Raw genomic sequence first — 13366 nt, 5'->3', positions numbered from 1 at the left:
GAAATTAATCAATTAATTAATTTGGATTTTTATCAAAAAATGTACCCGTCAAACGAATATTATCGTTTGTTTTAGATGTAATGCAATGTGTATCTCTGAAACGCGCAGATTCTTTTTTTTAAAGGCGAGGTGTGCTATGATTGGCCAGTTAACCAGTGCGTAGTGATTGGTCGAATACTGCAAGCGTGTGACGGAAATGTAACGCTTCATACCATATTTGGAACATCAGGGCTGCGTTCAGCCCCGACAAAACGTTTCAAAACGTTTTTTAAACGGAAACGGTGGTGCGATTGAACACCCTGTTGTGATGACGCATGAGTTGAACTATGGCAGCTGAGAAGGCCATTCTTTGAGTTCTTTTTGAAGAATTTTCGGAGCCTGATGAAATCGGCATAAATGCGTGTTTAATACTGTAAAATACATGTATTCTAATATCTTCAATTGTTGGGTACCGAGCTGCAGCAGACACATTTGTAAACAACTTTACTTCCCATTGTGCGAGCTGTCTCTTTAATACCGCGTGGGTCATACACATGTTGCTGCTGATTGCTGACACCAAACAAGAGAAAACATCTCAAACCCCTTTGCAAACCGTTTCCAGGAAACATGTCATTCAACCCGGAAACCGTAGCAAAACGTTGCGCACCGGTTTGAGCTTGAACATGCCCCAGGTTCTAAAGCAATTGTACTGACAGGTACCCCCAACTTACTAGTATACATTTGGGCGGTCTTAGTCAAATCATACCACGAACTGACTTAGATTTGTGGGGGTGTGGTTACACGAGGCGTTTCAGGCAGGTCTGGGTGAGCATTTGCTTTTAGATAGAATGCATCTTTTTTTCCGACACTTTAATTTTTGCAATTTTACGTGTCTAATACATGCATGGGCAACTTATAATACACCAAAGACACAGAAAAACACGTATTCGCGCCATATGACCCGTTTAATACTATATAATAACATATTTAATCTAATCGTGAAATTAGAGAAAACAAATAGGTTACATATCGTTTAACAATCATAGATTGTATTCACAATTAGTGTATATTCACAATATACTGTACCCTCAATAAAATGGTTCCTATAGATAGTTTTTTATAGCACATAGTTTGTACCTCGATAAGATAAACAGATCAATTCACACAACAATGAAAGATTAAATACAAAACATAATAACAACAGTAACAAAGATTTAGAAAATAAAAAAGACGAAAACAGAAATAAGAAACGTTATAGACACATCTAACCAACAACACTGCTTTACAAAAAAGAGGGATATAAGGGAATAGAAACACAAGTATAAGGTTTAATTGTTCATTGTCTTTTTTGCCTGGGTTCCTTATTGTTCCCAGATGGAAGCTAGTATATCGTTATTGAAGGTCTAAAATATTTTATCATAACAAAACAAAATCAGCAAATGTTCTTATGGTAACAATTTATACATAATAGTTATATCTAAAAGACTGTAAAATAAAAATATATATTTTGTTCATTTTAAATTGTTGAAATATCAAAATGCATTTAACAAAACAAAATTAAAAACAGCAAATGTTCTTATGGTAACAATTTATACATAATAGTAATATCTAAAAAAATGTTGAAATAACAAAATGCATTTGTAATTTACAATGCATTGTACATTTACAATGCAGGTAAAGAAACAAACCAGGTCAGTTGTGTGCGTGTGTGTGTGTGTGTGTGTGTGTGTGTGTGTGTGTGTGTGTGTGTGTGTCTCGTGTAGGGGGAGTCCTTCCTGAGCAAGCTCAGGATCAAGAGGCCCTTCACCAGCGTCACATGACTGTATGTGTGCGTACGCGCCGTGGCTGCCAGTGAACATGGCGGATGAGAACGCAGAAGCGGAGCTCGACTGGAGCGGCCAACCAAGCCTGCTCGACGAGGACACATTTTTCGCCATGGAGGGTCTCCAAGCCACCCTTCAGCAACTCGAGGCCGAGCTTCGGCAGAAAGACATTTCTGAACAGTCGTCTACCGAGTATTGCGATAACTTCTGTCAGGTACGTGCCGTTAAAAACGTTGCATGCGCGTGTGAAATGTGTTTATATGCATCGATTCAGACTGTGGCGGCTCGCGTTAGCTGACCAGAGGCAAGTTGTGGTTGCAACCAGCATGCTTGTTATCTCAACGTGTGGGCCGCTTAGGAGAGCCATGCAAGCGAAAATAAAACTATTGTTGGCGTATCGTGGTGGCACGCGAGACCAGTAACCACCATAAATAGAGACGTTGCAATATTCACGTTGGCAATTTCAAATTGCATGCTGTATTTGGTTGAGTTGGTTAGCGTGTAAAACGTGCCAGGCTGTACACAGCCCCCCTTGGCCCCCGGTGCAGGCGACTGGTAGCTGTAATATTCTTCATTTTGTGAAGAATCGAGCGTGACGGCCCTTTCCAAACGGCCTTTGTATGTAATATGTTACGTAATATCATTTTAACGGGTATATCGTGTGCAGTTTGTAGTTTTGGGGGTAAAGTATGCTAGTATGGGGTGGGGCTCGGTTATGTTTATCTTGTGCATGTAGCGTTACTTGGCCTTTAATAACTTTGATGCCACTCTGCCAAGCGTCACTTCTAATCTCAACATTTCTATTGGGTACGTGAGTTTGGCTTGATACGTGCTGGTAACTTTGTAGCAACTTGAAGTATTTAGTTTCAAGAATCAATAGTTTGAAAAGAGTTTGTGCTTTTAATCCCAAATGTGATTGCGATTCAACCATTTTGTAATGTGCATGCATTGCATATACGTATGATGATTTTTTTCATTATTTGAAACAATTGATCTTTAGTTGTATAACATATTTTTTATTTAAAGAGTTATCTTTTTAATAATTGTGTTGCAGTTATATTTGGTAAAGTGCAAATAATTGTATCCCATTGCAAGCATCCGTTTAGCTTTAACTGACAATATTAGCACTTTTATGTGCACTCAATCTCTTGCCCTAAGTTTATTGTTGCTATGGCAACCTCTCCAGAAGAGGTTTGAGTGTCAGGGGTTGGTCCTGATACATGTGCCACATGCCACACCCTGCCTGCCTTAAGTTTCTTTGTTAGTTTGATAAATAATGTCAATAAATTGGTTTGCACATATTATGCATGCTTCAAGTGTACACTTAAATGGAACTATAAAGACAAAAATATAAAATGCCAAATGACCAATTATGCGCAACACAGATTTTCCGCTCCTGAATCATTTTGAATGAAGCATGAAAATGCATGTGCAGATGCTTGTGAGGTAAGAAGGAATTTTGTCTCGGTTTTCACTATAGCGCTCAGATTTTACTCAAAAAAGAGTTTAAACATGTTTGCCATCTTATAAAAATCTTGTGCTATTCTAAATCACTGATATATCTTTGTTTTGTGGTTAAAATACTTTTGCATCTACTAACTTTGCAATATTGCATAGTTTGTAACGTTTTACTTGAACAGGCCAGAGGTTAACACTTACCTTTAGTTTGAGACAAGTCAAAAACTGCAAATTGCATTTTGCCTTTGTAATCAGTTGTTTAATAGCCATACGTTGCTTTAGTTTTTAGACTATGATTGTATCATTAGCGGTTACTCTGTTACACAACTGAATAACCATTAGGAGTTTCTCTCCACTCTAGACTGTGAAAGTCTCAGAAGGAAGTACCCCAGCTGTTTGAGCTGAATCAGGTTTACACAGTTATACCCAGTTACCCAGAGGGGAACTCTCCTAATCTTAGTCTGAGAGGTTAAATATGGCATGACATTTCCTCTCTCGTTCCCTATAATAACACGTCCGTAGAGATTTAACGTTCTCGTGATTTGTGCTAGTGAAAGGAGGGCTGTTTGCATGTATTTGAATGTGTACATTAGGGAAGACGAGGTTGTCTTGGGTTGCTCTGTGCTCTAGATGCATCTGCTTTAGTCCCTAAGGTCCAATCAAAGCGCCCCAGCGCAGATGGAGTTCTCTGGAAGTTTTGTGTCAATGGTTTCTTCTCCGATATCAGGGGTTTCTCCAAAGGTCCCTTAAGGGCACCTGTAGACTCGTAGTAGAAACTGCATGTTAACGTGTCAGAGCCAGATTTTTAGAAAATTACTCCCAGGGTTTGTCCAGTGGTTGGCATTAAGCTTTGATATTATCTTTTGCCAAATTATAAATGTTGATGGGATTTTCTAAATTCTAAATAAAATAATTGATTATTTGGTCTATTACTTCTCGTCACTTTAGTAATATTCCCTCAGTAAAAAATACAAATATGGATTAGAAGCAAGGCATAAGAAACAGGGAAAATTTGGGTAAGAAATAGGGAAAAATTAAAGTCAGGAAAAGATCTATGGAAAAGATCAGGTGAAAGGTGAGCCTGAGGATTTGGAGAAAGATTTAAAGTGTACTCTATTGGTGATCAGATCACAAGACTTAAGTGTCAGTTTATTTTTGACATTACAAGAGCCGAATAAGTAGTAAAAACCAGGATCCTGCAACACAACACTTGGTGAGACTTTATTAACGTCACATTAGAAATACCAAGCTTTACAATAAAAAAAATCAGATGACAAGAACACAATTGCAACCCAGTAATAATGATTATTTATAGGATAACCCCAGCCATCATACACCTTTTTCTTTAGTATCTGCTGATAGATCCAATTCTGGGATATGGCTTGTAGATCTTTTAGATCTAAAATTTGAGTCCAGTTTCACTAGATCTCTCTCCGTCAGAAACGTATTAAACCTGGAAATATCAACTCCGTTGTGAGTCAATACTTTAACCCAACCACCAGGGAGATACAGAGCCGAAGGGAAAAACAGCAGGCAGGAGACGAAGTGATGTTAAATAAACTGAAAAATGATTTATTGAATAATCTCAGTTGTGCTTTAATGTTCAGTCAAGCTCTGTCAAACTTCGTCTGACTAGAAACAGATTCAATATGTGTTTTTAACCATTCAAGATTACAGTATCAAAACATTGTCTCATGACGTTATTATGAACCTTGAGATGGAGACCATTGGATACTCATATCAGCATAAGAGACAATACAACTCCCAACGAGGTTAAACAACAGGAAAGTAAGGAACAAATAATATGAATAGAAGTGAATAATAAAATAAATTAATGAATACATATGATAGATGAATATTGTAATAAATGAAATAGAATAATAAAATGAAATAAAACAAGAAACAAGAAAAGTGTATGTTTCTATCCAGATCTTTCACTGCCTAGCAACTGTTAAAAATAGGCTAATTCATATGAGTTTGTATGTAAGTGAAGACTTTGTTAGGAAGACTGTATGGTTGTTACTGTGCTTTTTAAAATTCCTGAATGTTTTACTGTTTGAATGTTTTAATATCTGCCTTTGAATATTAATGAATTGCAGTTACGATGTCGTCATGAAATGCAGATAACATCATATCTGTGTTTTGAAATTGGCTTAATGTTTGTATGTTATTACATTATCTTTTTTAAAGAGTAAATATTACAATGTCCTTAAAATTACATTTCATGCCGTGTGTAATGTTGCTGTGTGTGAATGTAAGCAGTCTGCCAAGTTGTAAAGCCGGAAGTGAATGAATAACAAAGTTATTGGCTTGGGGAAAAAGGAGTCGACTCCAAATCACACGAACGAGTCGTCTGTCGTTCTAATTTCATTTCCGGGTCAGATTTGCGTCACTCTGTTTAATGCCCGCCTACATTCCATTTGCGACACTGCACGCGACCAATCACAGCAGACTAGACTCTGCAGCAGACTAGATCTGACCAATCAGATCAGAATAGGCTGACAGGAAGGAGAGGATTAGACAGATGAATCGCCGAACGAATCATTTGAGAGTCAGTCAAGAAGTAAGGCAATAATAACTACCTATTATTAGAAAATGAAAGTGTTTTTACACCATGTATGTACGTAAACGTGTTGTTGGACACTCCATAAACCAAAGTAGGACCTTCAAAATCACAAATTATTTACTCTTTAATCTATTTTTATCTTTCTTATTCTCCTTGTTAATGTAGGCTCTAATGCACTTTGCCGGGAGCAGGAATTCCGTGGAAGATGGATTGGCTCTATTGGAGGTCTACTGTCTGTCAATCAACTGTTTTGCTGCGGCTAGGCCTCATCTTACAGCTGATTCTCCCAGTGTTACCCTTGTGCTAAAAAGACTTGCATTGTGAGTGATCATTTTGGGAAGCTAATATGTATAATGTTATAACTTTGTTGTTACAATAATTTATGTTTCTTCTTAAACACTTTACACAAATTGCATCGCTGAATATGGCAATAGGGAATCCTATCCTGCGTACTGAATCAATAACATTAAAAGTTTTCCAAATTCTGTTATCGTCTGCAGGAGTTGCCTTGAATTGTTGTTGTCAGTGCCTCATAATGAAATACCTTTGGAAGCTTGGCTGCAATTCCATGGCTCAGTTCAGGTAAGATCAAATAATGTGGTTTCATGATTCGTTGATTGTGCGAGTTCACGTATTGCAATCAACCAGAACCTTAAGGACTAAGAATAAAAAGATCTGTGTTCTGTTTGTCTGTATTTACAGGCAGCTCATGAGGCCATGTTGCAGTATGGAAGTACAGATCTACAAGCCTTGCTAAACATAACAGGGGAGGGTGGTGCATGGAATAACCCTGTCCTGGTCTCACTTCTTACGGGCCAGCCCACAGACCCAGATGAGGGTGAGTAACACCATATTGCTCGCATATCATCAATTATGCTCATAATACTTTACTTGTCAGCATTGCCTTTATTTAAAAAAAGAAAGACTACCATGAGTTCTAGACAGACATTTGAACAGATTTTAACATTTAAATGCAATTGGTAATTTGCTTATCATTGTCTTCTGAAACAGTGAATGACTTTCTTGTTCTGGAGGGAGAGGGTTTCATGGAAATGCGGATAAAACATCTCGAGAAAGTAGGGGAGGTGGAGAAGGCCCTAATTCTAAACAAAGCCTGTGCTAACTGCACCCTCCTGCCCAACCAGGCCACCTTTCGCCAAACCTTTGTCACCCAACTGTGCCAGATGTTGCCTAGTGAGGAAGCAATTATAGAGGTAAGGTACTCTGTTTTTTATAACCAGAGGGTATAACCAGAACAACATCTGGTGAATCAGTAATGCTTTTCAACTAGTTTAGAACAATGTTAACAGTACTTAATGCAATAGCTAAAATTATGTTAAATTAAACCTTTGTAAAGTGTTTCCAGTGAATTTTTTGATAGGTTTGAATTTATTGCATTTCTATAAAGATGTTAACATCTGGTAATTTAATCTGGTAATAAATAAGTTTCAGTATTAAAGATCATTTACATTTTACATTTGGCAGACGCTTTTATCCAAAGCGACTTATATTGCATTATACTACACATTTGTTTCTAAGTATGTGCAATCTCTGGGATCGAACCCATGACCTTGGCATTGTTAGTGCCATGCTCTAACCACTGAGCTACAGGAAAGCATGGAGAAGACCAATAGAAGAAGAGTCAGGGAAATGTAAACAACAGATTTACAGAATACACATTCAATGAGTAACTTTTAGAATGATGTGATTGAAGTTGTTGGTAAAAAATGTATAAAATACCTCTCCTTGTGTATTTCAGATTTGTAGAATAGATGGTAAGGATGTTCTGGATCTTATTTGCAACATGGAAACTGAGGGCGATGAGAATACAGCCTTCATTCTGTGCACCACCTATTTCACACAACAGCTACAGCAAGAGAGCTTGTATTGCGCCTGGTGAGAGACCTTTTAGATGCTTTCCTGTTTTTAGAAATTACATTGTTTTCACTACGATTTTACTACATGGGGTGGTTTCAAGTCTGATAACAAAAAGTTTAGTACCTCATGGATGTATCACCATTGATGTCTGTCTAAATCTGTTGTTTTCTGTGGTGTTTCTCAGGGAGTTAACCCTTCTTTGGAGCAAACTTCAGAGAAGAATTGATGCGTCCCTTGAATCGTTTTTTGAACGCTGCCTTCAGTTTGGAGCCATTGCAAAGACGATCTACCATCTCCTATTCCTGATTCGTGTAATTCAGACAGAGGTAAATACATAATTAATTTTTTTATAGTTGTTATAGGTCAGCGTTGCCTTATGGTGTAAACACAGTGTGTACCATAAACTTGCCCCTGGTGTAGGCTAGACTGTTTCTCACTGTTTCTCTTTTGTATTTTTCAGGCAATGCAACTTGGCCTAGCAATATCAGTTGAACTGTGTGTGAAGGCTTTTCGGCTTCCACGGCAAGAAGATATAGATGCTAGAACAATGGTCTGCAAAACAGTAGCATGTCTTCTTCCTGAGGATCTTGAAGTGAGACGTGCTTGCCAGCTCACAGAATTCCTCTTAAGTCCCTGTCAGGAAGCCTTTGACATCCTTGAGGAGCTTTACGCGCAACCCGATCAAAAATATGATGAGGAGAATAGCATTATTCCAAATTTCTTGCGATGCGAGTTGCTACTCTCTCTGAAAGCACACTGGCCCTTTGACCCTGAATTTTGGGACTGGAAAACATTGAAGCGGCATTGCGTAGGATTACTGGGGCAGGAACCTGAGGAAGAGGTGGAGGATGAAGCAGTGCCTGAGGAGCAATGTAATCTAGAAACAGTTTTAAATGAACAAGTGGGAACGGAGGAGGAAGATAAGGGTGAAATAAATAGACTCCGTAGCGCTGAACAAGAACAGACAGCGGAAAATGTGGATACGGAAAAAAAACAGGAAGTCTTAAACAAAAAGATTGGACTACCTCTCTCTCAGCGGTCAATGAAGTGGCAGCAGTATAAAGTTCTCTGCAAGATATGCCATAAAGAAATGGTTGAAGTACGAATTTGTCACCATGCTAAAAAACATGTGGAGAACAATGTGTGGACATGCCCTGTTTGTCTACAAAAGTTCAAAAGTAGACAGGAGTTTGTGCAACACTCAAAAAAACATATTCAGATGCCCTCAAGGGTCCGACACTTCAAAAAGAAAAAAGTGAAGAAGAAGGTTGTTAGCCTGAAAAACGATTTCAAGGAAGATGGTTTCGATGACCTAGAGCCTGGTCAGATTCCTTTAGATCCTTCCCTGGCCATGTACTATCAGTCCACCCATGATCCTGTTGTATTAGAACATATATTAGAACAAGCAGCCTGTGTGCCTAAAAAACAAGTAGAAGATGACTATATCACATTTGACTACATCAGCACATACTTCAAACTACAGGACCGTGATGTTTACCAGTGTCCAGCTACTGCCTGCTCAAAGAACTTCAAACTCTTCAAGTACTTGGGTGTGCACCTTAAAAATGAGCATGATAGCGAAGACCCCAATGTAAAACATTACCTGGAGATGAAAGACCGTCGGGAGAAGTGCACTTTTTGCAGGAAGACCTTCATGACTCCCTACCACCATCGCAAGCACCGGCGGGTTCATTATGGAGAGCATCCTTACATGTGTGTGGTGGCTGGATGCAGTGCTCGTTTCGATACCACAACTGAACTTGTCTTGCATAAACAAAGTCATGGATTTCGTTTGTCCTACAGCTGCGAGCTGAAAGGCTGTAGTATCTCTTACTGTGACCTCGGGCAGCTCTACCACCATGAGGCACAACACTTTCGCGATGCTGCTTACACTTGCACCGGTCCAGGGTGCAAGCAGTTTTTTTACTCTTGCAAAGAATTTGTAAAGCACTTGACCACCCATGGCATCACTTTCACTGAGAAAGACTTTGAGATGCAGAGGAAGGTGAAAAGAAAAGTTTTGCTGCCAGTTGTTGGAGATAATACGGGATCCGAATTAGAAAACGGTGCCCAGAAAAGTTTATCTTTGCCACGCTTGGAATGTAGTGAATCTAAGGCCACATTGACTTGTGTTGCTGTCTGCTTTGATGGCAAAAAATTTACTTGTGGCTTAAAAAGGTGTGGAAGGAACTTCACTACCGCCAGAGAACTTCAGAGGCACTTGAAAAATGCCCATAAAGACGAATTTAATAAGGAAGATAACTTGTGCAAGAAAAAAGTACAAGCAAAGCAGTCTCAGTCACAAGATAATAAATTGCATAAAAATAACCATAATGGCATTATAAGCAGTTCATCTACAGAGGAATCGAATAAAAAAAAGGCTGTTTCAGCTGTTGCTGAATCTTTAGATTGTGACAGAACCCCTTCAAACGTGGAACTCAGTGCAACACTATCTGAGATCATGCAAGGTTTTAGTCAGCTAAGCCTTACTTCCAGTGGACGACATGTTGGACGTAATTCACACAGATCTGTTTCAGTTTCTAATTTGCCAGTGGTCGTATGCCCCCCTACCTTGAATGTAAAGTCACCTGCCAAAGCACCACCAAGCAACAAAACTGAGGTGAGATCTCACGTACCAGCTAGTGATTCAAAGAGAATCCCAACCAAGGAGACTCCAGAAAAGCTTGATGATGAAAAAGATTCTGTTAAGGAGAAGCAGGAGGAACAACATGATCAGCCTGCAACCAAGCCTTACACATGTGAAGCTGAAAGCTGCTCCTACCAAAGTGTTTCCATTTGCACTCTAATGCAGCACTATATTAAAGTTCATCATTACTCTGAGGAGGATGTTAAACAGATGAAGGTGGTTAAGTCGGAAACATTCAAACCTTCTGAAACCCCTGATAACAGTAAAGATAAGGTGTCGCAGCAGGATCAATCGCAGAGCGAGTTTCTTGTGCAGGCCACAACAAAACCTTACACCTGTGAGGCCAAATCATGCCAATACCAGAGTGTTGCAAGTCATTCTTTAAGGCACCACTATATTAAGATTCATGGCTATTCTGAGGAAGTTGTTAAACAGATGGAAGTGTTTAAGTCACAGACATTCAGGCCTTTCAAGTGCCATCTCTGCTCCAAGAACTACAAAAACAAGAAACAACTTAAAATTCACTATATAAATATCCATCACATTAAAAAAGCTATTGTTGCACAGATGAGCTGCACATTTAAAGGGAATCTGGGTGGAAAAGCACCCGTGTTGTCCTCATCGAAAAAAAAAAAGTCGTCCTCACAGTCTTTAAAGATGGTTGAGGTTAAAGCCCAAAGAAGTGACAATCACATTTCGCAACAGAGGTGCCAAAAACGAGAGAGCCAAGTAGGTAGGAAAAACGGCCAAGTTAAGACTGAGAAGACACGGCCGGAGAGCAGTGACAGTTCATCAACGCAGGAGCAGGTCACTTCGGAAGGTAACGCAACATTTGATGTTAGGGGAAGTAGCCGCCCGGGGACAAAGGGAAATCTGAGCTACATCCTCAATAAATACAACAAATCATTTCACTGCGTACACAAAAACTGCAAAGCTGCCTTCTCCGCTAGAAAAAGTCTTGCGAGACACCTTCAGTTTGTACATCACTATAACCACTCACAATTGTGCTTCCCGTGCGATCAAAAAGGATGCGGTAAGCAGTTCAGCCACTACTCTAGTCTTACTCGTCACTACCGCAAAGAGCACAACCTCAGCCAGGAATTTTATTCTTCAAAAAAACAGATGGCTACGTCGGAGGAGCCCATACCGATGTTTAAGTGTACCTATGCTAACTGCAACCAGTCCTACCATCTCAACAGCAGCCTCTTGCGTCACACAAGTCAGTTTCACCAGAACCAATCTCCTGACTCTGAGTTTAAGCCAAGCTATAACAAACGTGTGTTTTATCGACATTGTGATCCATCTGATTCCCTTGTTGTGCGACTTCAAAGTAACCCTAAAAAAGATGAGTCGAATAGTGGATGCCAAACAAAGCTGATCATCTCACCCCCCTCCCAACAGTCAAAAGACTCACCTCCCAGGCAGTCTTTGAGGTTCTGCCAAGAGGATCCAACAATTACGAAGTCTGAGAACTTCGAACCCTCTAAAGAATCGGCAGAGGAGACGGATGAAGCACCTGCACAACCGAAATCCCCAAGAAAAAATGCATTTGATCAAATTGTCTATCGAGCACATGAGGAGGCATTGCAGATGTGCCAAGATCGCTGCCTGCCTGCGGCCTTCCCTTGCATGGTACAGAACTGTGACTCAGTGGTGACGAGGATGAGTAGTCTGCATCGACATTACATCAGGTGTCACAAATTGTCACGCAAACAGTTGATGGACAATGCGGACAAGTTGTGTTACACTACTGAACAGCTAGATGAGATTATACAGAAGAAATCTGCAGTGTCTGCCATTCCCGACTTAACAAGGATTCCAAGCGGTGTCCTCAAAATGGAGTATCAGTCCGAGCCGCCAACTCCAGGTGGCCCGTCACTGCCTATGAGCCTCCATTCAATCAAAACCGAATCAATGGGTCAGGATGCGATCGGGATTTCAGGAGAGCCATGTCCTGACAGCGGTTTTCTAATTGCTGCGGATGACTTGCTCTATGGAGAATCAAGTGGGCATCCTGAAGAGCTCATTTCGGAGGAGGGTGGAAGCCACAAAGAAAAGTCAGAGTTAACAGCGCCTCCCCTTATACGCCCTCCACTGCTTGACCTGTCTCCACCCTCTACTCTCAGAATAGCTGTTGATGACAATTCAGTAGAAACCTCTGGTAAAGACAATTGTAATAAAACTGTTAACATTCCCTCCGCTGTTTCCATATCAGTTCCCAACCCAACTCGGCAGCCCCTCAGATGGAAGAATGAACTTTCCGAACCACCACCCGTGGCCCCTCATTCGCCAATCTCAAAGGATCCCTTAACTCACAGTTTAGCTTCACAAGCTTTTGACATCGGGACTTACAAACCGATGGGCTTTGAGTCGTCGTTCTTAAAGTTTATTAAGGAGAAGGAAGAGGAGATCAAATTTGACAGGCAGTGGACTGCAGTTGTTACTACTCCTTGCCTCAAACCTGATCCACCACGTCGACGAGATTGTTTCCGGCGGAGCTGCTCGGTCAAGGAGAACAATCGAAGCGGAGCTGCAATCTCGCGGAGCCGCAGGTTTCGGTCGTCACCTCTAAGACATTTGATCTCTAAAGGAGATTGTACATCCATTCAGAATCTCCGCCTCATATTGGAGAGGGCTTTAAGGGGCTGTGGTGACCAAGCTATTAAACAGCTTCAGTTTTTGAAGCCTGTGGTGGTTCTGGAAAGACCCAAGTCCTCTGCTTCTATGCTTGATCTCCTACCGTCTGAAACGAAAGTATAAGATGCTGCTTGGCACTAAGGCAGTTAAAACTCTAGCCCACCTTTTTCATTTGAGAGACTTTCATAGTATTTTTTATATTGTTGATACGATTTTTTTTCTTTGCTCACAGGGTTAGGTACCTTGATAAAGTTGTAAATGTTTATAAATGTAAAAAAATGGTCAAATAAAAAAGAGCTTTTGAAAATGTATTTTCTGTCATTTCTGTATATTTTGTGGTTTCGTACTTGACAGTCTGTATGTATGAGCATCTAGAAA

The 13366-nt window shown here is 40.1% G+C and overlaps 1 protein-coding gene across 1 annotated transcript; it reads left to right on the top strand.

The window, feature by feature from the left end:
* Window positions 1–1675: 1675 nt before the first annotated feature.
* On the top strand, window positions 1676–13297 carry rlf (RLF zinc finger). Its single transcript, XM_057343388.1, has 8 exons — window positions 1676–2016; window positions 5992–6146; window positions 6327–6408; window positions 6529–6664; window positions 6838–7040; window positions 7586–7722; window positions 7889–8030; window positions 8165–13297. The coding sequence occupies exons 1-8, from the start codon at window positions 1804–1806 to the stop codon at window positions 13109–13111; spliced, it is 6015 nt and encodes a 2004-aa protein (XP_057199371.1). The 5' UTR covers window positions 1676–1803; the 3' UTR covers window positions 13112–13297.
* The last annotated feature ends 69 nt before the right edge of the window (window positions 13298–13366 follow it).

This window comes from Triplophysa rosa, linkage group LG10 (assembly GCF_024868665.1).
Source record: "Triplophysa rosa linkage group LG10, Trosa_1v2, whole genome shotgun sequence".
Lineage (NCBI taxonomy): Eukaryota > Metazoa > Chordata > Actinopteri > Cypriniformes > Nemacheilidae > Triplophysa > Triplophysa rosa.
Note: the sequence above shows the minus strand (reverse complement) of the source record. Positions and strands in the feature narration are given on the sequence as shown.